The following is a 23,888-nucleotide window of genomic DNA, read 5'->3' on the forward strand; positions in this document are numbered from 1 at the left end:
GACATTGACAGCAGCAATTAAATGGTTAATAGCGCCGAGTGGAGCTTAGCTCTAACCATTGCTGATAGACACAGATGTTGGCTATGTAATGTGGCGTGTGGAGCGAAAGATGATGGTTCGGTAACAGCTTTAAGGATGGGCCTGGCAAGACTCTGTGTAAGTGGGAAGTAAACAGTTTATGGGGGTCAAACTGTTTGATACAAGCTGACAACTCACCAAAACTCCCCTTCATCATTCGTAATGTTGAGATCTGCTTTAATTTTGGGATCCACATTGTTCCACTCTTCAGAACTGAGAGAAAATGGGAAAATAATAAAAATCTGAAATGTAATTTACTGCCTTACTCTTCTACAGTAGCTCGCTGTTTTTAGCTCCATGGGGGGACATATTGTCAGGGGTCTCTGCCCAATCAGGATTGCTGCCGGTGCACAGTAGTAATTTAATAATCACGAAAAATTACTCCTATTTTTTTATTTTACTTTATTACAGGTTAAAAAAAAACCAAATTCTAAATCTAAGTAATTAAAAAATCATTAATGGGACTGTTCCAGAACAAATACCATTTCAATTAATATTTCCTGGAATAATTAGAAGTTTCACATTATTATTTGTTCCAAAAAAATGTTTCTGTGCTGAGATAATCTTATAAATATACCCGTACTCTGCACTATATATATATATATATATATATATATATATATATACACTGTACATATATATATATATACACACACGTATATATATATATATACACACACGTGTATATATATATATATATATATATATATAATGACTGTGTCTAAGTGTGCAGAGCTGTTCTAGTTTATGGTCAGCCCATATCACAGATCCTGACCTAGGTAGAAAGCATATGTCACTTATGACAAGTAAGTATGTGGATGATACAGCAGGGGCTCTCAGCTGCTGTTTTTTGAGGTAACACATTTCCCTGCCTGTTTTATCACAGGCGTCAGTGTTTCTACCTCATCTCCAGCCCACTGAGCTCATCATAAATTAAGTCAGTGATGTAGGAGCTCCAGTGGCCACTGAGCTTATATGTCACTGATGTGATTTATGATTACGTCAGTGATTGTCCATAAAAACCACCTAAGACAAACCTCTAAAACATTAGTCTTTATTGATATTAAATATTAAAAACAATAAGACACCAAGTGTCTAGTCAACATAGAGGACAAAAGACAATGTGCTCGTGAAGGTCCAGATGGAACGCAGAGAAAGCGTGCAGGAATATACTAATATATAGATAGTTAGCTGAGTCCTCAACAGTCTAAGAGGGACTGAGTAGATCCTCCACTTACCATTCCTACCTGCGGAGAGTGTTATAATGTACTGAACACCCCCTGGTTTGGTGGTGGGCATAGACCAGGGAAGAGTAGGGACAGCCAGGGATAGCCACCCGGAGCGGGGGGTGTTCAGTACATTATAACACTCTCATTATATAACATTATAACATTATAACACAAGACAAGATGTGCGACGGAGGCGGGTACTATCGCGCTCGGCATCGCTAGCATCGGCTAGTGATGTCGCAGCGTGCAAAGTACCCCTAAGGCGGGCTTTGCACACTACGACATCGCAGGTGCGCTGTCGGTGGGGTCAAATTGAAAATGACGCACTTCCGGCATCGCATGCGACATCGTAGTGTGTAAAGCCTAGATGATACGATTAACGAGCGCAAAAGCGGCGTAATCGTATCATCGGTGCAGCGTCGGCGTAATCCATGATTACGCTGACGCGACAGTCCGATGTTGTTCCTCGCTCCTGCGGCAGCACACATCGCTGTGTGTGAAGCCGCAGGAGCGAGGAACAACTCCTACCGGCGTCACTGCGTCTTCCGTAGGATATGCAGAAGGAAGGAGATGGGCTGGATGTTTACATCCCACTCATCTCCGCCCCTCTGCTCTGATTGGCCGCCTGGCGTGTGACGTCGCTATGACGCCGCACGACCCGCCCCCTTAACAAGGAGGCGGGTCGCCGGCCAGAGCGACGGTCGCAGGACAGGTGAGTCCATGTGAAGCTGCCGTAGCAATAATGTTCGCTACAGCAGCTATCACAAGGAAATCGCTGCTGCGACGGGGGCGGGTACTATCGCGCTCGGCATCGCAGCATCGGCCTGCGATGTCGCAGCGTGCAAAGTACCCCTAAGAGTATGTTCCCATGTTGCAGATTGTCTGCACCAAAAACTGAATCTCTAGGCAGGAAAAACACTGCAGATAAATGTGTTTTTTTGCTTTGGTTTTGTGTTTTTAGATGCATTTTTTAAAATACAGTTGTCGCGGGCGGCGGGGTTTTGGGAACGCCGCTCGCCTGGGGATCTCTGGCGCTCGGGTCCGGTGCTTCTGCTCCTCGGTGTCTCGAGCACGGGGCCGGACTCGGGGGCTCGAGCAGCGCCTCCTTGCCCACGACTGAAAGGGGAGGGAAGGGTTGGTTGGTGATGGGATGTTGGTTGTGATGCCACCCACTGGTTGTGGTGATGGTGGGCACCACCGCTGCTGGTTGACGGGGAATCCTGGGAGCGATGGCGAAGAGCAGCTAAGTTGTCGATTCCTCTGTGGGTAGGGGCTGTTGGTCTCGGGACCCCGGTTGGGGAGTAGGGAGGAGGGATAGGTGCAGGTGCCGATGCGGGGAGGCAGCTTGGACGCGGGGGCAACATTGCGGTGCAGCGCGGTGCCGGATGGCACTGGTGTACTCACTCAGGTAGACAAGAACAGAGTCTCTGGTAAACCAAACGGCTGGATGGACGGGGCCCGCAGTCGGCTGCGGTGTCTTCACTCTCCCCGGACGGGTTGATGGTGGCTGTCGTTCCCTGCACCTATGTGTAAGTGTTTGACCCCTATGGATTCCCACGGGTAGTCCGCTCCACGGCTTGTACGTGTCGGGAGAGCCCGTTTTGCCCGCAGGCGCTGGCCCTTGGATCTCTGGCCATTGGCGGTGGCTCTTATCTGGACGGGTTGGGCTGTTGCCTTCTGACGGGACTTGGTTGGGAATGAACCCCTGAGGTCCAGACCGCAATCAGAGAATTTGACCGTTACGGCGGCTTCCGAGCCTAGTCGGGGTCTGAGTACCCTGCCTTGGTGCTTGGCTTCAATCCGCTCCCCGGTTCGGTACTGGCGGGACACCGCCCGACCCTGGTCCTACGGTTCCGCAGACTTCCACCACCTCATGCAGACGGCCACCACCGTCTGCCGACCTTGCTGACTGTGCCTGGGCTCCGACCCAGACACACACAGACTTTCTCCTCTCCACTTCAACTCCTCCACTTCACTACTCCTCAACTACTCCTTCCCTCAAACTTTCTGAACTGACTACTTTTCCTGCCTCCAGGCCTGTGAACTCCTCGGTGGGTGGGACCAACCACCTGGCTCCGCCCCACCTTGTGTGGACATCAGACCCTGGAGGGAGGCAACAAGGGTTTTGTTTGACTGGTGTTCCTGACCGGGGGAGGGGTGTGTGTGTGTATGTGATGTTATTCTGTGACCCCTGGGGTCCAGGGCGTCACACATTCTGTTACGAAAAACGCTGGAAAAAACGCATAAACAATTGACAAGTCAATTATTAGGTGCAGATTTTTTCTGCACAAAAATTTGCAAGGAAAAAATCTGCAACGTGTGAACAGCACTTCAGACTTCTCATACATCGCTGGGATACGTTTTCCCTTGCAGATTGATTAAAATCTGCAAGAATAAAACGCATCAAAAAGAGAAAAACACACAGCCTAATAGGGATAGCTACTAAATATAATTACTCAAAACTAGACCATACTTATCACTCCAGGCTCCGTCCCATTCTTTACGACCCCAAGGATTCCGCACTCTGATGATCTTCACCTCATTGTCAACGCAAGTGACCTTCAAAGTACAAAGCACCATGTATTGGTGAAGATGAAGACCTCCATCTTTACCAAGATCAAGAGTTTTCTCACCTTCTCTGCTCCGGTTACAGAGTATAAGTGACCTCTAACAATACTCTCACTTAACGTCTTTTCATCATGAGCCTCTTCGGCAACCTGCAGAGTAAAATTGATAAACTTTGGTTGTGCTTTGATGATCAACGTCCCAAACCATCTAGGTCTGACCATTGTAAAGGTTTCATGAGATTAGAAAAAGCAAGAATTTTCTAAAAATCTTGACCAGAGACTGTGCCTGACATCAGTTCAGCTCTATTCACTAGAATAACGCATTAATTTCATTAGATGCTGATGAAGATTCGTGGAGAAAACTTACTGAGCTACAGCTAACAAAGGATTTCTCCATCAGGGCTTTTTGCATTTTCTCAAACAAATCATCCGGAGTAGACTTTGTGTTGTATACTTCCCCAACCCCACCGGTGAAATCCTCCAGTGAGTCCAAAGCGTAACCAGCAATAATGGTTTCATATGATCCATTGATCCTATGGAGAATACATTTTGCTTACTACTGTGTTAAATGAGACATTAGATTGTACAGTCAAGTTCACAAGGTGCAGTTTTTGATACATTTCCCCGAACCCATCATGGTTTATGGAAGGAGACACCCTCCAGCAATATGGAAAATGTGAATGTTCCCTTTTTTTTTGCCTCGTAAGTGATCTAGTAGGTTATAGGTGAATATTCCCATAAGATTATTGTCACGATTCCTCGGTGCAGAGCATCTTGCACACAAGAAGATACTCTGCTGCGCTTTCCTGGCCTGTGAGCTGGCAGTGACACGATTCCTCTGTGCAGAGCATCTTGAACACTAGGAGATGCTCTGCTGCACTTTCTTGGACTACTGAACGGGTAGTGACAGGAATCCTCTGTGCAGAGCATCTTGCATATTAGGAGATGCTCTGCTGTGTTTTCCTGAGCTACTGAGCTGGCAGGTTAATTGATAGTGCCGGCTTCCATGCTAGTTCTGGGAGGTGCTGATTACTCAGGTGTTCCATCTTCTTGGTAATTGCTCTGCTTCTTTACTAAGTATGCTCACCCAAAACCTTGCCAGTCGTACATTCTGGTTCTGTAGTTGTGCTGTTGGCCTGTGTTTCTGCATGTTTTCTGATCTTTGTTTCTTGACCCTAGACCATTGTTTGACTCCTTTCTGCCCGCTCCCTGTTCCTGTCATGTCCTCCTGGCTTTTGACTTCAGACCGTTACCTGACCACGTCTCAGTTTTCTCCCTGAATCTATTACATGCCCTCCTGGAATTCTGATCCTTGGATTGTGACCTGACTACGCTTCTTTGTACTCCGTGTATCCATATATGTCCTTTTGTTACCAGACCCCGGCTTGCCTGACTACTCTTCCGTTTGTACTATCCGTAAGTAGTGACTTGTATTACAATCATGCAACTGATTAGGACTCCAATGATTACAATATTAAGGAGACTTGTATCCCCTCTGTGAATGGAGTGGCAGTGTGCATGCATACAAGTCCTATGGAATTAATGGAGCTATATAAGTGAACAAATATTATATCATTATTACCACTTCTCTATTCATTGTCTATGGGAACATTAGTCACCCGTGTGAATTACTGCTCCTATATACTCCTGAAACTTAATAGAGTAGTGTTCATACAATAGTTCTACATAACCTATGTTCTCATGATTATTTAAGGTCCCAGTGGTCTGCTCGTATCTGTCATACATTTGCATCTTGACGTGTGTTTATGATAAATGTTGTTTGTGTGAAAATTCCTTTAATGGTTTACTCCTAGCTTTATCTATCTAATTAGCAAATATCAAATTTTTGTAATATATTTTTGGCTTTTAGAATAAAAGAAATTCATTGTAAAACTTAAAATATCAGGCAGTCATAGAGGTATAGGGACTCTGTCAACAGGATTTCACCCCCAAACCATTTATATGTGCATGGAGCTTTTTCAAAGACAAGTCCATCAATACCTTTATGTCACATGTGCACAATTACTCACCTGGAATCTCCAAAATGACTACAACAAACAGGCTTGGTGCAAGCTACTCAATTTCCTAGAGCAAGGGATTGCCTTGGCCTTCACCCTTTAACCCCTGTTCAGGATTTAAGAAACCAAAGAAAAAATTCAGCTCACCGAGTTGCTATGATCCGCTGTATGTCCAAGGCTGCGCACGGAGGGCTAGGCTGCCATAGAGGAATCAGAAAAAGGGAATTTCCAGCGCGGTCCAAAATATCTTGTTAAAATTCATTTTTATTTATAAATCCATAAAATAGGAAATTACAGGCGGTCAGCAGGATATTGCATAGATGTTATTCAGACCCCACAAAGCTACGCGTTTCGACGTGAGTCTTAATCATGCTCTGGGGAGGAAGGGATGTCGGCTTCCTATATCGTATAACACACACCCTCCCAAATTATATGCACATGTTTTCATTAAGGGAACTTTCACAAAAGAACACATCACATTACATAGGTGTATGCACTGCGGTTTTTCCATAGAAAAAGTAAGAAGAAAGAAAAAAGAGGGAGACGAAGAATGAGAAAAACAGGGAAAAAGATGAAGAAAAATGGGGAAAAAAAGAAAAGAAAAGAAAGAAGAAAAAAGGTGATAGATGGAAACCAATGATGGAAAAAATAAAGTGAATTAAAATACAGTGGTTAAAAACATATCATGTACAATTATTAAAATATAATTATATGGTAAGCTGATGCATGATTATATAGAACAAACACTATACAGTCATAATAGAAAAATCACATCCATGTGGATATCTTGCATTACTTATTGATATTCCATATAAGAAAGCATCGGTAAATTAGACCCCTATCTAAATGCAATATAAAGGAGAAAAGAAGGGGGAGAGAGAATTTCTCCTTATTCGGTTATGATTGTAATCTAGAATGAAGAGGACCTTCAAAAAGTGGCCATCTAATATACGAACTATACCTGAAAAATCAATGTAGAGAACCTAGTATAGGTATATGGTGGTAGTTAGCAGACAAATTCATTAGTATTAATTAATTAGTTAGATATTTTATATTTCAATATTTTTTTCATTTATATTATTTTTTATTTCTAATTTGTTATTATTTATTTGTATCTAGAAAATTAGTAATACAATAATCTTTATTGAAATATTAATCCCATATTAGTATCAATTATAATTATATAGTCTTTCAATTGCCATAACTATATATACCATCAAAGATGGGATTCTTAAGAGGGAAAAAATATATATATATTCATTAATTGATTTACTTTACTGATGAACTATATATAAGATTTTTGTCACCCATTAATAATTTGGAACCCAGAAATCTAGCTATTACATTAAATTTATTATGGTAGAAAAATATTGGATTGTAGTAATTATTGCTATGTATGGATTATAATCCAATTGTTAATTTTAGTTCAGATTATTAATATATGATTTCATTTTTATTATTATCCATTATCTCAAAAAACTCAAAATCAAATGGGGGGAAAATAGCAGAGGAGAAAAATTGTGAGGATTAGTAATGTAAAATAAGGTCATGTCGATAGTTCATCCCATGTGGTATTCTACTCTCCAGGGTGAGGATCCAATATGTTTCTCTATTAAGGAGTTTCCTCCTATGTACCCCACCCCGGATCGGTCTGAAGACCTTTTCAATACCTGTGAATTTAAAGTTATGTAGATCCCCTCCATGTACAGTTTGGAAGTGACGGGAAGCCGCTGATACAGACACAGCTTGTGGATTTGTCGCGTCTAGTAAATGGCGTCTTATTCTAGTCTTTAATGGTCCCACTGTACATCCTGTGTACTGGAGTTTACATGCATCACATGAAATGAGGTATACTACATGGTTTGCATTGCAATTGATAAATTGATTAATTGTGTACTCTTTTAGGTTTTTATTTGATTTAAATGTGCGATTTTTTTGTGCATAGCTGCAAGCCTTACACTTGGTTGCTCCACATTTAAAAAAACCTTTTAGATTGAGCCAATTTTGTGGTATTTTATTCTCTGTACTAGTGAATAAGCTGGGGGACAAAAGATTACCCAATGTAGGGGCTTTTTTTGCAATAAATCCTACTCCGGTCTTCATTATGTTTTTTAATTTATAATCCTCATTAAGAATAGGTAAGTATTTCTTTATTATATTGGTAATAAGAGAAAATTGATTACTGTAAGCTGTTACAAATGATATATTATTGGAATATATATCATTCCTATTTTTCTCTTTAAATAATAAATCCTTTCTATCCATTTTTGATACTATATTTTTTGCCCTGTTCAACTTCCAATTTTGATAACCTCTATTTGTCAACCTGTCACAAACTTTTTTCTCCTCTATCAAATATTGTTTATGGTCACTACAGTTTCTCTTTGTACGAATGAGTTCTCCAATAGGTATATTTAATTTGGTATGTGAAGTATGGCAGGAGTTGGCAGTCAGTATGAAATTGCACGCTATGATTTTTCTGTAAGGTGTTACTGTCAAATGGTTGGTATCATCAACCGACAGAGTTATGTCCAAAAAATTAATTTTGGAAATATGAGTTTCAGTTGTAAATTTTAAATTGAATTGGTTCATATTAATATAATCAGAAAAATGTACAATTTCCTCTGGCGCCCCAACCCATATCAGCAGCATGTCATCCAGGTATCTGCCATACCATAGGATACTGCTGCTGAATGGGTTGGTATCACCATACAGGAACTGTTCCTCCCACCTCGCCATGACAATATTTGCCAGCGAGGGGGAGAAGCGAGCTCCCATACTGACCCCCCTGCACTGTAAATAATACTGTCCATCAAATGAAAAATAATTATGTTCCAAAAGATACTGGATGGCCATCAAAATGAAATTTTTAAGTTCGATCTCATAATTACTAAACCTATCTAAATGTTGTGATAGAGATCTTAAAGCAATATGATGAGGTATTGATGGATACAATGATACTACATCACATGAGAGCCAACGATAGTTTTCTTGCCACTGAAAGTTATCCAGTGCTTTAACAATCTCTTTTGTGTCTTTGATGAAACCGGGAATATTATAGACAAGTGGTTGTAAGAATTGATCAACCCATCCTCCTAATTTTTCCCCCAAAGACCCTATTCCCAAAACTATGGGTCTGAGGGGAGGTGGAAATTTATTTTTGTGTATTTTTGGTAGCGAGTGGTATATTGGAACAATTGGAAATGAGACAAATAAATTATCCTTTGTTTTACTATCGATGGCTCCCATGCAAACGCCCTCCTCCAAAAGTTTTAGCATTAAGTTGTTATAATGATCAGTAGGATCATTCTGTAATAATATGTAGGTCTCAATATCCTGTAGATCCACAAGTGTTAATTTTCTGTACAAACCGGAATCAAGCAGAACAATCGCCCCACCTTTATCTGCCTGTCTGACCACTACCTGTGTATTATGCAGTAGTTCAGAAAGTGCGGTTCTTTCCCCTTTTGTAAGGTTGTCCCTATGTGGGGCGAGTGTTCTGCTTAACTCCGTTAAATCCTTACTTTTTCTATGGAAAAACCGCAGTGCATACACCTATGTAATGTGATGTGTTCTTTTGTGAAAGTTCCCTTAATGAAAACATGTGCATGTGCATATAATTTGGGAGGGTGTGTGTTATACGATATAGGAAGCCGACATCCCTTCCTCCCCAGAGCATGATTAAGACTCACGTCGAAACGCGTAGCTTTGTGGGGTCTGAATAACATCTATGCAATATCCTGCTGACCGCCTGTAATTTCCTATTTTATGGATTTATAAATAAAAATGAATTTTAACAAGATATTTTGGACCGCGCTGGAAATTCCCTTTTTCTGTTCAGGATTTGTACTTAAATAGAGGTCCCTGGGTATGAGCCACAGAGTCAGCTGCTGTTCGGTGGCATAACTGGCAAGAATAATAGTCAGGAAGCTGGGTTAGAACCAGGAGGTCACGTCAGGAACAGAATCAATCAACAAGCGGGTAGTGAAATGTAAAGATGAGGTAAAAGAACGGAAATGTCAGAACAAAATACAGAGCTCAGGTCAGAAGTACAAACCAAGATGTAATGTCTATTGACTGGCAGTGGGAGCTGCCTCTCTGGGGTTGATATAGAAAAGCCCCAGTCAGTGCTGAAAGGAGACAGAACCCAAAACAAAAGTTAACGCCGTAACTTCCAGACTGGACAGAACCACAAGTCTCAAGAATAAAATAGGATTAATGCTATCAAGCATCACCCACAACACCCCTAGCGGCTGAAGGAGAATCCAGCACAGATGAAACATTTTACATGGTCAGTCCGTTCCTACATTACGGAGAAATTAGCATTTGAATTGACATGCAAATAAGGCTGTAGAGTTATTTGTAGATCTGATGCCTCTGTCACTCCAGTTCTATCCCACACCCATCACAATCTCCTCGTACTCGACTGACATCCTTTGTGCTGTTTGACTTACGATAAAGACGCTGTCAGTAACATATGAGGAGGCAGAATGGAGCTAGAGTAAAGCCTGCTTTACACGTTACGATTTAGCATACGATATCGTATGCGATAGTAACCGCCCCCATCGTATGTGCGGCACGTTCAATTTGTTGAACGTGTCGCACAAACTATTTTTTCCCGTCACACTTACTTACCTGTCCCATCGATGTGGGCGGCGAACATCCACTTCCTGGAGTGGGAGGGACATTCGGCGTCACAGCAACGTCACGCAGCAGCCGGCCAATAGAAGCGGAGGGGCGGAGATGAGCGGGACGTAAACATCCCGCCCACCTCTTCCCTTCCACATTGCCGGCGAGAGCCGCGGGACGCAGGTAAGCTGTGTTCATCGTGGTGTCACACACTGCGATGTGTGCTGCCTCGGGAACGTTGAACAACCTCACGTTCAATTTTTAGGAATTGAATGAAGTGCATGCGATGAACGTTTTTGTAGCTGTCACACTTTACAATATAACTTACGATGCCGGATGTGCGTCACTTACGACGTGACCCCGCCGACACATCGTAAGATATATTGTAGCGTGTAAAGCGCCCTTAACAGACGCTTCAGATCTACCATAGCCCTTCAGCCTCATTTGCATATAAAGTTAAATTATTTCTCGGCAACAGAGGAATAGACTAGCCATATAAAGATATTGCTGGATTTGTCTTTGAAAGAGCTACATGTGCATATTACTAGTGTCGGGATTTAGATTCCCTTTAAATAATAAAATTGTGTGCAAGGTCAGTCACCAATAGGGAAGCCTAGAATATATGAGTGTAGACACAATGAAGACAGGCTGATTGATCTTCATTAACCATCCACCAGTGGTGTTTCCAAGCGCTATAATTTTAACAGGGTAATGGGAGGACAACATTTTGGAAGTCTTCTTTTTTAGGTCATTCTCGATATTCCATTTGTGTGTCTAGGTGTGTGAGGAAATAATGATAACTTATATGACATCGATTGATTTTATTCATTGTTAGCTTTAAAGGAAAAAACAAAAAACAATTCCCTGATGGGGTCTACATCTACTTTTCACATTTTGGACTATTTTTTAATTCAGATTAAACATCTGAAATCAACAGCTGTTGAAACATCTACTCAACGTTTTAGAAATTGTTTTCCAAAAACCGTGGCATTTTTATTGTTATTGCACTTACTTAGCATAGGCCTTTTCCAGGAGGGAGCTCCAGAACTCATTAGATGTTTTGGACTTTACAAAAATAGGCTGGTTATTCTTGGTAGGCAGCCTGTCATCGACAACCACTTCCACCCATTGTCCATACTGCCAAAACTGCAAGAAAATAGAACTTTCTAGTAACATGTATATTGAATGTGTTTTCTTAGTGATGACAATTGGTTCACACGCTGGTCTAACCTTTTTTCCCATAGTTGCTGATACAGCTGTCAACTAATGGGACTCTGAAGGAAAAATAGATTTTTTTTGTCGTTGTCATAAAAGTCATGACCATCCAATTGTTTTACATGGCCTACATTCTAATAGGCTCTTTGTTTTGTTTTATAGAATGTCTCCCAAAGCAATGGATTTACTCTATGATGTCCATTTGTCCTAACTGGTCATACGCATTAAGCCCCTATCGCACTCCAACCATTTTGAATGTAAGGTTTGAAATGTGTACGTTATCTCCATGGAAATGGGCACTTTATATACATTTCTGTTATTTTTTCAAATTCTAGTAAAATATTTTTTTATAATTTTTGTAAGGAAAAAATGAATACTATAAAAAATGCCTTAAAATTTCCTATAAACTATTAGGCCAATGCTTAATATACTTGTCTTTGATATGTACAAAAAGCTTACTTGGGGCTTTCTGTTTTTTTCTAATATATTTTTGAGTTACAGTACATTTATTTCATTTACATTTTTATTATGTGCTTTTGAAAAATTTCAATTTATGAAATACGCTTAAAATACTGCTAGTTTACTTATGTTAGGATATTATCACATAGGACGACACAATGACCGTAACATTTATGAAATTGTGTGTTGTTCTCTGATTTTGATCTCCTTTGTATACGAGGGGCTGTTGATAAGTCTTTGGCTTTGTGGTCTTTTTTTTTTCTATGGTAACGAATGTTACATCACATGAAAGTCTTATGTGTCTAATGTATGTTTTCAAAATTGTGTGTTTGTTGCTTATGGCAACAGTGTTCTATACATGCAGGAACACAAAATGGCGGAGTCTAATGCGATATTCACAGCAACTGAGAGCAGAGGAGGGATAAAATTCTTGTTTCTGAAAGGAAAGTCCGCAAAGGATATTCATAGTGATATGTCGCAGACATTGGGAGATCAATGCCTTTCATATTCCACAGTTAAGAACTGGGTTGCCAAATTTAAAATGGACCACTTCAGCACCAATGATGAGGAATGTCCTGGATGACCGAGAGTGGTTGTTGTTCCGGAGATTGTCGATGCTGTGCACAACCTCATACTAGAGAATGCACAAATTTCAGCTAAAGCAATAGTAGACATCATGGGGATTTCCCGTGAACGTGTTTGTGTCATTATCCATGAACATTTGGAGATGAGGACGTGATCTGCAAAGTGGGTCCCCGAATGTCTGACAACAGATCAGAGAAGCATGTGAGTAAAAACTTCCCAGTCCATTTGTCAGTGTTTACAGACTAATAAAAACTTCCTGGATCAACTGGTCACTATGGATGATACCTGGATTTATTTGTATGGCCCTGAAAACAAGGAGCAGCCAAAAGAGTGTAGGCACAGTGGCTTTCCTCGTCTAGAGAAGTTCAGGGTGCAAAAATCAGCCACTAAGGTGATGGCACCTGTGTTCTGAGATAAGGAGGGCGTGCTGCGAGTTGACTACCTACAAAAGGGTTCCACCATCAATGCAAGGTATTACATTGAAATTTTGGACCATTTGAAGGCAGCTCTGAAGGCCAAAAGGTGCAGCAAGCTGTCCAAAGGAATCTTGTTCCTGCAAGACAACGCCTCCGCTCACACTGCACAAGCGACCATGGCAAAACAGGCAGAGTTGGGCTTCCAGCTGGATGACCACCCACCTTATTCACCAGATCTAGCTCCCTCCGACTATCATCTGTTTGCAAACCTGAAGAAACACCTCATGGGTAACATTTTACACCAGTTCTGATGCCATGGCTGCTACGGATGCCTGGTGTGAGGTACAACCGAAATCCTTCTTTTTGCTAGACTTACAGAACTTGGAATACTGATGTAAGAAGTGTGTTATCATCAGTGGAGAGTATGTGGAATAAATGGAAAGTTTCATGATCCTATCTTGTTTCTTTCTGGGTAAAGACTTATCAGCAGCCCCTTGTACTCAAAGTTAAAATATGCATTTTGTGCTTCCATAAACCAAGTAAGCTAAGGCGAAATGCACACTGCGTCTATACACTTAGCCTATATCCTATAAGCCTATCCATGCCGATAAATTGGAAGCTTTTTCCAACATATACTGTAACACCGGCACAGGTGACAGACCACTGACCAGACAGAGGCCAAATGTGTGGGGTTATTTCACCCTTGGTCTGGTTAATATTCGACTCAACACCATTTGTTTAAAGAGGACCTTTCACCAAATTTTTCATGTTGAATTTGCACACAATGTAATAGCGGTTGCAGATTGTAATAATACTTCTCTTCTTTTTTTATTTCACCTCTCCATTGCACAGATATTAATTATTTAGCACTTAATGAGTTAACTTTTGTTAACCCCTTAGCGAGCGACCAAACTAATTTTAACTTTAATGATCAAACCAAAATTTTTTTAGGTCTGACCAGTGTCAATTTATGTGGTAATAACTCCAACGCATACCAGTGATTTTGGAAGTGTTTTTTCGTGATACATTATACTTTCTATTAATGGTCAATTTAATTCAATATTTTTTGCATTAATTTGTGAAAATATTGGAATTTTGGTGAAAATTTAAAAAATTCCTCAGTTAGCTATGCTATACAAAATAATTAATAAGTAACATTTCCCATATGTCTACTTTATATTTCCATCCATGTTATATTTTAGGATGTTCAAAGGGTTAAACATGTTTTTTAAAAATTTTTACAAAACCTGTTTTTTTAAGAACCTGTTCAGGCTTAATTGGATTTTGAGGGGCCTATGTATTGGAAACTCCCCAAAACTAATACCATTTTAAAAATTGCACCTCTCAAATACTTCAAAACGGCTGTCAGCATATTTTTTTTTTTAACCCTTCCGATGTTACAAATTAATTAATGCAAAATGGAATGAAAAAATGTGTAATTTTTTCCTCTGAAATGTTGACTTAGCCCTAATTTCACTTTTACAAGGGGTAGCATGACAAAATATATGCTACAGCATGTTACCCATTTTCTTCTGAGTGTGTTGATACCCTACATGTGGTCAGAAACCTCTATTTGGGCAAATAGTAGGGCTCAGAAGGGAAGAAGCAATATTTGAATTTTGGAGCACAAATTTGGCTGAAATAGGTTGCCGACACAATGCTGCATTTGCAGGGTCCCTAAGATGACTAAACATCATAAATCCCCCATAAGTGACCTCATTATGAAAGCTATAACCCTCAAGGATTTTATGAAGGGGTAGAATAAGTAGTTTGAACCCACAGGTACAACACGGATGTTGATAACATTTGGTTTTGGTTTTTATATTTTTCATGAAAATATTACTTTTGCAAGAGGCCAAATGAAAAAGTGGACTCACAGTTTTTTACACACTTTTTTGAGAGCACAGAGAAAGCCCACACGTAGTAAAAAAAAGTTCTATTTTTGCACATGGCAGGGCTCAGAAGGGAAGAAGAGACACTTGGTATTTAGAATATAAATTTCACTGGAATAGATTGCAGACACCATGTCTCATTTGAAAAACACCAGAAACCCGCACACGTGACCCCATTTTGGAAACCAGACTCATCAAGGAATTTCTTGAGGAGTGTACTGAGCATGTTGAATTGGTAGATGCTTCACATAACTTTTTAATATGTGGGTGTAAAAACAATATTTTTTCTCTAAAATTAATTTTTAGCTCCAATCTTTTAGATGTGAAAACATTTTTTAAATTTTTTTTCCAGTAAAATAATGTTTAGTAATACATTTTTAATTTATTGAAGGGGCAATGGGGAAAAATTTGTTATGAAATTTTTATCAAACATGGCCCCATATGTGGTTGTACACTACTGTTTGAGTACATGGTGGGGATCAGATGAGAAAGAGCGAGATGTGGTTTTAAGAAGGTAGATTCCTTTGAATAGATTGTGAGGTCCATTAGCTGAGCCACTGAGATGCCAGAGCAGGAGAAACCCCACAAGTGACCCCATATTGGAAATGTCTCTCCTTAAGGACTTCATCTAAGGGTGTAGTGAGCATTTTGAACCCACATGTTTCTCACAGAATTTTATAACATTGGAAATATAACATTTTAGATTTAAAAATGTAACTTTTTTTATCTTTTAAATTTGTCAATTACACAAGGGTTAAAAGGTGAAACTGGACCTAAAATCCATTCCACAATTTCTTGTTGTCAGAAACCACTCTTTGGCCACACATCACCGCCAAGATGGAAGGATTTTGTATCACAGATTTTGCAAGAATTTTTTAAATGCGACATTCGCAGAACCCATAAGGTGCCAGAAAATCAGAAAAACTCATTGTAGAAATTGCACTTATCAATTAATTCATCTACGGCTGCAGTGACTATTTTATAACATCCACAAAGTGATTTTTTTCTGAAGAATTGCAAAAATGCCAGTCTAGAGCCCACACAGTGGGTACAGAAAGTATTCCGACCCCTTTAAATTTTTCACTGTTTCATTACAGTCATGTGGTAAATTCAAAAAAGTTCATTTTTTCTCATTAATGTATACTCTGCATCCCATCCCCCATCTTGACAGAAAAGAACAGAAATTTTAGAAATTTTTGCAAATTTATTAGACAAGATGTTGGGGTTTATGTGTACATCCCAAGAGCACAAATCAGACAAAACCCCAGTTGGAACCACTCACTATAATGAGGCAAATTTAGTCACTTTGGACTTTGCCTGGTCTCTGCAGTGTCCCATCATTTTAGGATTTTTTTTAGCATACAAGGTTGGTCAACCACAGTTCTGTGCATGTCTAAAAACATGGATACCACCGGAACAGACACCAGAGATAGCCCAAAAGTGTCTTGCTCTACCTCATTATATTGACTGGTTTGAAACCCCGACGTTAAGTGTTCAGTGTAAAACCCAAAAATAAGATCCCAGCTTCATATTGAAACCGATGGTTGGAAAAATGTTATGTACCCCATAATGTTACCAATATAAACCATAACTCATCCTTCACAAAACTAGCCCCCACTCAGGCCCATCATCTGTCACTATAAATGTAGGGGGCCTCACGTAACTGCCAGAACAAAGACTCCCACTCCCCAAGGAGAATACAGTGACGTTTGTGTTCCAAAATCCAAATGTTCATCTCCTTCTGAGGTCAATTGTACTTAAACCACAGGAAGTGACCCCGTGTGTAGCATTATTGTAGTAGAGGGAGCTCAATTAACAACTTACAGGGTGCGTGCCACCAGAAGAAAAAGCTGGATACAATATACAGTAGGTACAGAAAGTATTCAGACCCCTTTAAATGTTTCACTCTTTTTTTCATTGCAGCCATTTCGTAAATTCAAAAATGTCATTTTTTTCTCATTAATGTACACTCTGCACCTCATCCCCCATCTTGACAGAAAAAAAACAGATATGTAGAAATTTTTGCAAATTTATTAAACAAGAAAAAATGAAATATCACATGGTCATAAGTATTCAGCCCCTTTGCTCAGTATTGAGTAGATGCACCCTCCCTTTTGAGCTAGTACAGCCATGAGTCTTCTTGGGATCCTGGATTTGGGGATCCTCGGCCATTCTTCCTTGCAGATCCTCTCCAGTTCCGTCAGGTTGGATGGTGAACGTTGGTGGACAGACATTTTTAAGACTCTCCAGAGATGCTCAATTGGGTTTAGGTCAGGGCTCTGGCTGGGCCAGTCAAGAATGATCACAGAGTTGTTCTGAAGACACTCCTTTGTTATTTTAACTGTGTGCTTAGGGTTATTGTCTTGTTGGTAGGTGAACCTTTGGCCAAGTCTGAGGTCCAGAGCACTCTGGAAATGGTTTTCTTCCAGGATATCTCTGTACTTTACCATATTCACTTTTCCTTCAATTGCAACCAGTCATCCTGTCCCTGCAGCTGAAAAACACCCATAGCATGATGCTGCCACCACCATGTTTCACTGTTGGGATTGTATTGAGGAGGTGATGAGCAATGCCTGTTTTTTTCCCCATATACCGCTTAGAATTATCACCAAAAAGTTCTATCTTCATCTTATCAGACCAGAGAATCTTATTTCTAATATTCTGGGAATCCTTCATGTGTTTTTTTGCAAACTATATATTGGCTTTCATATGTCTTGCACTGAGGAGAGGCTTTCGTAGGGCCTCTCTGCCATAAAGGCCCAACTGTTGGGGGATGCAGTAATAGTTGACTTTGTGGAACTTTCTCCCATCTCCCTACTGCATCTCTGGAGCTCAGCCACAGTGATCTTGGGGTTCTTGGGGTGACTTAAATATGAGTATCTGAGCAAAGGGTATGAATACTTATGACCATGTGATATTTCAGTTTTTCTTGTTTAATAAATTTGCAAAAATTTCTACATATCTGTGGATTATTTTCTGTCAAGATGGGGGGTGCAGAGTGTACATTAATGAGAAAAAAATGAAATTTTTGAATTTACGAAATGGCTGCAATGATACAAAGAGTGAAAAATTTAAAGGGGTCTGAATACTTTCTGTACCCACTGTATATTGTATCCAGTTTTTGTTTCTGGTGGCACGCACCCTGTAAGTTGGTAATTGAGCTCCCTCTACTATAGTAATGCCACACACAGGGTCACTTCCTGTGGTTTAAGTACAGTTGACCTCAGAAGGAGATGAACATTTGGATTTTGGAACGCAAACGTCACTGTATTCTCCTTGGGGAGTGGGAGTCATCAGTTCTCCAGAGTCTTTTTTCTACCAGTTACGTGAGACCCCCTACATTTCTAGTGACAAATGACGGGCCTGAGTGGGGGCTGGTTTTGTGCAGGATGAGTTAGGGTTTATATTGGTAACATTATGGGGTACATAACATTTTTCTAACCATTGCTTTCAATATGAGGCTGGGATCTTATTTTTGGGTTCTACACTGAACACTTAACGTCGGGGTTTCAAACCAGCCACTATAATGAGGCAGAACAAGACACTTTTGGGCTATCTCTGGTGTCTCTTCCGGTGGTATCCATGTTTTTAGACATGCACAGAACTGTGGTTGACCAACCTTGTATGCTAAAAAATCCTAAAATTATGGGACACTGCAGAGACCAGGCAAAGTCCAAAGTGACTCCATTTGCCTCATTATAGTGAGTGGTTCTATCAGGGGTTTTGTCTGATTGGTGCTCTTGGGATGTACACATAAACCCCAACATAAGTGCTCAGGATAAATGTGAGCCAAGCCTTTCAACAATTTTTGGAAGGTAGAATGAACAAATGAACAAACAAGAATAGTTCTTATTTTTATTTACACCATTTGGTATTGCCGATAAGACGGCTTTACTCGTCTAGTTAGTGTGATTACAACTATACCAGACTTATATAGGTTTTTTGTTTTGTTACTATCACTCAGTAAAAATTGTATTTTATAAAAAATATCTTTTGTCGCCTTCTTCTGAACTGTAACTTTTATATTTTTTGATGAACAGAGCTATATGATGGCCATTTTTTTGCTTACAGCAGAATGTAACAGACCACAGTATTCTGGGGTCACCAGGTGACTTCAGGGTACCATGGCAACCATCGGCACCTGCAATTATGATTGTAGTAAAGGGGGTCTTTTAACCCCCTTTTTACCACTTACATGTCACTGTCATGGTTGATAGTGGTATTTATTTGGTGAATTGGTCCCTATTGGTTCCAAAACTAATCGGGACCAGTCAGCTGTTCCATACAGCAGTCACTGCCAATGAGTAAATAAGGCCCCTTAGCAACCACCATTTTAATGCATATTGGTTGTCACTTCTGGAATTAGGGGCACTTTGCACGTTGCGACATCGCTACTGCGATATCGTCAGGGTCAAATTGAAAGTGACGCACATCCGGCGCCGGTAACGATGTCGCAACGTGTAAAGCCTATATGCGCCGATAAACGATCGCAAAAGCGTCGTAAATCGGTGATCTGTGTAGGGTCAGACATTTTCATAATGTCGCACCAATAGGAGATACGATATTGTTCCTCGTTCCTGCGGCAGCACACATCGCTGTGTGTGAAGCCGCAGGAGCGAGGAACATCTCCTTACCTGCCTCCACCGGCTATGCGGAAGGAAGGAGGTGGGCGGGATGTTTACGTCCCGCTCATCTCCGCCCCTCCGCTCCTATTGGCCGCCTGCCGTGTGATGCGATGATGCCTCACGACCCGCCCCCTTAGGAAGGAGGCGGGTCGCCAGCCAGAGCGACGTCGCAGGGCAGGTAAGTGCGTGTGAAGTTGCCGTAGCGATAATGTTCGCTACGGCAGCTATCACAAGATATTGCATGTGCGACGGGGGCGGGGACTATCGCGCTCGGCATCGCTAGCATCGGCTAGCGATGTCACAGTGTGCAAAGTACCCCTAAGTCCATTTTTCATAAAAATGACACATAGTAGGTTGGAGGTGGGTTGGGGGCTATTACAAAACTGCAACGCTATATTATATTACATAAATAACTTACCAAAAAACGGAAGATCCCAGCATAGTCTTTCTTAAAATATTGATCTTGAGGAATTACACGGGACACACAATCATTATTCAGTGTGAGGCATGCGATGGAGCCGAGGAGCCAGCAATCGCCTATGTAAAAATAGTTAAGGGTTACCGGTTATATCATAGTGGGTTAGGCCATGAAAAATATTTCTCACCGATTCACATAATAGGTAATAAATATATGATCACTGAGGGTCCAATACTGGGAAAACCTATTGATGAGGGTCCCACGCACTACTGCTCCATTCATTGTGTATGAGGCTTGTAGAAATAGCCGAGTTCATACTCCATAAGCTCTCTAGGCTTTAAATGGAGCATAAATTCGCCTGCCTGGCCTGTGTATAGATGTGACATTTTTTACGTGTGCATTGTATATCTATAAAAAATAAATCATAAATTGGTTCTTAGGGGTACTTTACACACTACGACATCGCAGGTGCGATTTCGGTGGGGTCATATCGAAAGTGACGCACATCCGGCATCGCTGTCGACATCGTAGTGTGTAAAGCCTTTTTGATACGATTAACGAGCGCAAAAACGTCGTTATCGTATCATCGGTGTAGGGTACGACATTTCCATAATGCCGGTTCAGCGACGGTACGATGTTGTTCCTCGTTCCTGTGGCAGCACACATTGCTGTGTATGAAGCCGCAGGAGCGAGGAACATCTCCTACCTGTGTCCCAGCCGCCAATGCGGAAGGAAGGAGGTGGGCGGGATGTTTACGCCCCGTTCATCTCCGCCCCTCCGCTCCTATTGGCCGTCTGTCGTGTGACGTCGCTATGATGCCACATGACCTGCCCCCTTAGTAAGGAGGCGGTTCGCCGGCCAGAGCGACGTCGCAGGGCAGGTGAGTGCATGTGAAGCTAGCCTAGCGTTAATGTTCGCTACGCCAGCAATCACAAGATATCGCTGCTGTGACAGGGGCGGGTACTATCGTGCTCAGCATTGCAAGCATCAGCTTGCGATGTCGCAACGTGTAGAGTACCCCTTAGAGTATTTAGAAGTTTATTGAGTACAACCACCATCTTCTTCTAAGGCCAGGAAGACTAGGAAAGGGGAGGTCCATTTTGATTGTCCTCTATATTTATAGTGTTTACATTTGTCAATGGTATGCACACACAAAATAAGAAACTTTGTAATATATTTTTGTGAGGTATATGGTAGATCCATACAAGCCAATCCTACATATTTCCATACATCCTGACCTGCATCAAGAGATCACTCTTTTTAGGATAGAAATCCAATACCAAGATCCTGCAACAAATAGTAGGTGACAAAGTTAATCATAAAAAGGAAGAAGCTGTGACCACAGCGAGACCCCCTGGTGACAGAAGTAACTCAGCTAGGGAAGTGGACAGGCGATTGCTGCTTACCGAGAAGTTTCAAAGGGAACCTTGAAGACAGCCTGGCACCCGTGCAAGAATTATAAAATTAGGGTGTGCGTTGCTCCCACAAATATGGCAGGCATATCTTCAGCATCAGGACAGTGGGATGCAAGTAACACGTATTTTGCCTTAACTGTAGGACATGCGTATCAGCCCATGATTTTTAACTATCCACAGAAGATATTAATATCATATTTCCTATGTCACATATTGGATGCAGCGGTGGGACCCCCTGGCTGTTCATGGCAATCTTATTATAGAAATTAGTTTCTTTCACCTCCAAAAGGTATTCTTTATCAATATTCTCAATTAGTGTTGAGCGAGTAGTTAAATATTCGTACGCACTATGCTGTTAGCGAGTACTGTCCACTACTTGTATATTCGTTACTAGTAACAGGCGCAATGTAAGTCAATGGGAAATACTCGCTAGTAGCGAGTAACCCGAAAGCAGTACTATTTGCTACTCGCACGAAAAGTACAGCTTTCGGGTTACTCGCTGCTTAACGCATATTTCCCATTGACTTACATTGCGCCCGTTACTCGCAACGAATATCTGAGTAGCGGACAGTACTCGCTAACAGCATAACGAGTACGAATAGTCAACTATCGCTCAACTGTATTCTCAATTCATGGGGAAAATCGGTAGTCAGTGAAGACTTTCCGATTACGGAGATGGGAGATGACAATTGGTGCTGATGAGTTTCTATGTAGGCAGAGGGAGGAGCTTTGCCTTGAGGTCCTCTCTTCTCACATCACCATGAACTTTATGGGCACCAACTACCATCTCCTTTCGCAGTCATGTAAAAAACAACCTTCACTGAACCCTGATTTTACCTGGGAATTGACAGTATTAAGAATGAAAGATCAATCCAGTGGAAGAGAGAATTCAGTTTCCTCGTACAATGGAACCTTGGATTAAGAGTAACTTGGTTTTAGAGCGTTTTGCAAGACAAGCAAAGCTTTTTACAAATTTGTAACTTGGTTTAAGAGCAAAGCTTTGCAATAAGAGCAAATTCCCACCATGTACACTTCAGGTTCTGTCCTTTCACCGCGCTCTGACCCGCTCTCGAGGTAACTTTTTTAACTATACTGTATACAGTATACCATTGTACAGTACAGTATATACTATATAGCATTTCTATCAACTTACATTTGTGGATATAGTATTGTACTTTCTTTCTGCTAACCAGTGCAGCACATTGCATATACTGTACCTCCCGCACACCAACAATTCTATTGTAAGCTAAAGTGCAGTTTAATTTGTTTTATATGTTTTGTGCTGTTATGTACAGTATTTTGTATTAGTGTACTGTAATAATTTTCTATGAATACAGTACATTCAGTACATTATATTGTATTACTGTAATAAGTTTCTATATATACAGTAAATATTTTTGGGTTGTGGAACAGATTGTCTTCGTTTCAATTATTTCCTATGGGAAAATTTGCTTTGCTATAAGAGTAACTTGGTTTTAGGGCGGCTTTGCACGTTGCGAAATTGCACGTGCGATGTCGATGGGGTCAAATCAAAAGTGACGCACATCCGGCGTCGCAGTCGATATCGCAACGTGTAAAACCTTTTTGATACGATGAACGAGCGCAAAAGCGTCGTTATCGTATCATCGCTGCAGCCTCCGACATTTCCATAATGCCGATGGTGCGACAGGTGCGATGTTGTTCCTCGCTCCTGCGGCAGCATACATCGCTGTGTGTGAAGCCGCAGGAGCAAGGAACTTCACCTTACCTGCCTCCCGGCTGCAATGAGAAGGACGGAGGTGGGCGGGATGTTTACATCCTGCTCATCTCCGCCCCTCCGTTTCAATTGGCCGGCTGCCGTGTGACGTCGCTGTGATGCCGCATGACCCGCCCCCTAAGGAAGGAGGCGGGTCGCCGGCCAGAGGGACGTCGCACGGCAGGTATGTCGTGTGAAGCTGCCGTAGCGATAATAATTGCTACGGCAGCTTTCACTAGATATCGCACGTGCGACAGGGGCGGGACTATCGCTGCATCATCGGTAACACATTGTTACCGATGTCGCAACGTGCAAAGCCCGCCTAAGAGCGCACTCCTGGAACCAATTATGCTCGTAATCCAAGGTTCCACTGTATTCTACAAAGTTGTTTATTTTCATGTGTACTACTGATGAATGGAATGAAAATGAAAATGATTGGTACACTTTAAATACATATTTAGTTTTGCATATTTCACAGAATTTATCTCCACTCACCTAATTTGCCCTGGCAGATATCATCGCGACCCCTCCCTCCTACAATAAACTCAGGGTTCTTCTTTATGTCCTGCAAAATTATACATTTTTAATTTTTTTGGTCGCAGGCATA

General features: G+C 41.2%; 1 protein-coding gene across 2 annotated transcripts in view; it reads right to left on the reverse strand.

Annotated features, from left to right (window-relative positions):
• LOC142295956 (calpain-8-like) overlaps window positions 1-23,888 on the reverse strand; it is a 129,143-nt gene that overhangs the window by 94,312 nt on the left and 10,943 nt on the right. For both annotated transcript variants that reach the window (XM_075339093.1, XM_075339094.1), the window contains exons 2-8: window positions 23,777-23,846; window positions 20,132-20,250; window positions 11,534-11,667; window positions 4,242-4,407; window positions 3,941-4,024; window positions 3,781-3,866; window positions 217-291 (exon numbers count right to left, since the gene is read on the reverse strand). In XM_075339093.1, the coding sequence (XP_075195208.1) occupies window positions 217-291; window positions 3,781-3,866; window positions 3,941-4,024; window positions 4,242-4,407; window positions 11,534-11,667; window positions 20,132-20,250; window positions 23,777-23,846 (734 nt within the window). The remainder of the gene's footprint in view (window positions 1-216; window positions 292-3,780; window positions 3,867-3,940; window positions 4,025-4,241; window positions 4,408-11,533; window positions 11,668-20,131; window positions 20,251-23,776; window positions 23,847-23,888) is intronic.

Source organism: Anomaloglossus baeobatrachus, chromosome 3, assembly GCF_048569485.1.
Source record: "Anomaloglossus baeobatrachus isolate aAnoBae1 chromosome 3, aAnoBae1.hap1, whole genome shotgun sequence".
NCBI lineage: Eukaryota > Metazoa > Chordata > Amphibia > Anura > Aromobatidae > Anomaloglossus > Anomaloglossus baeobatrachus.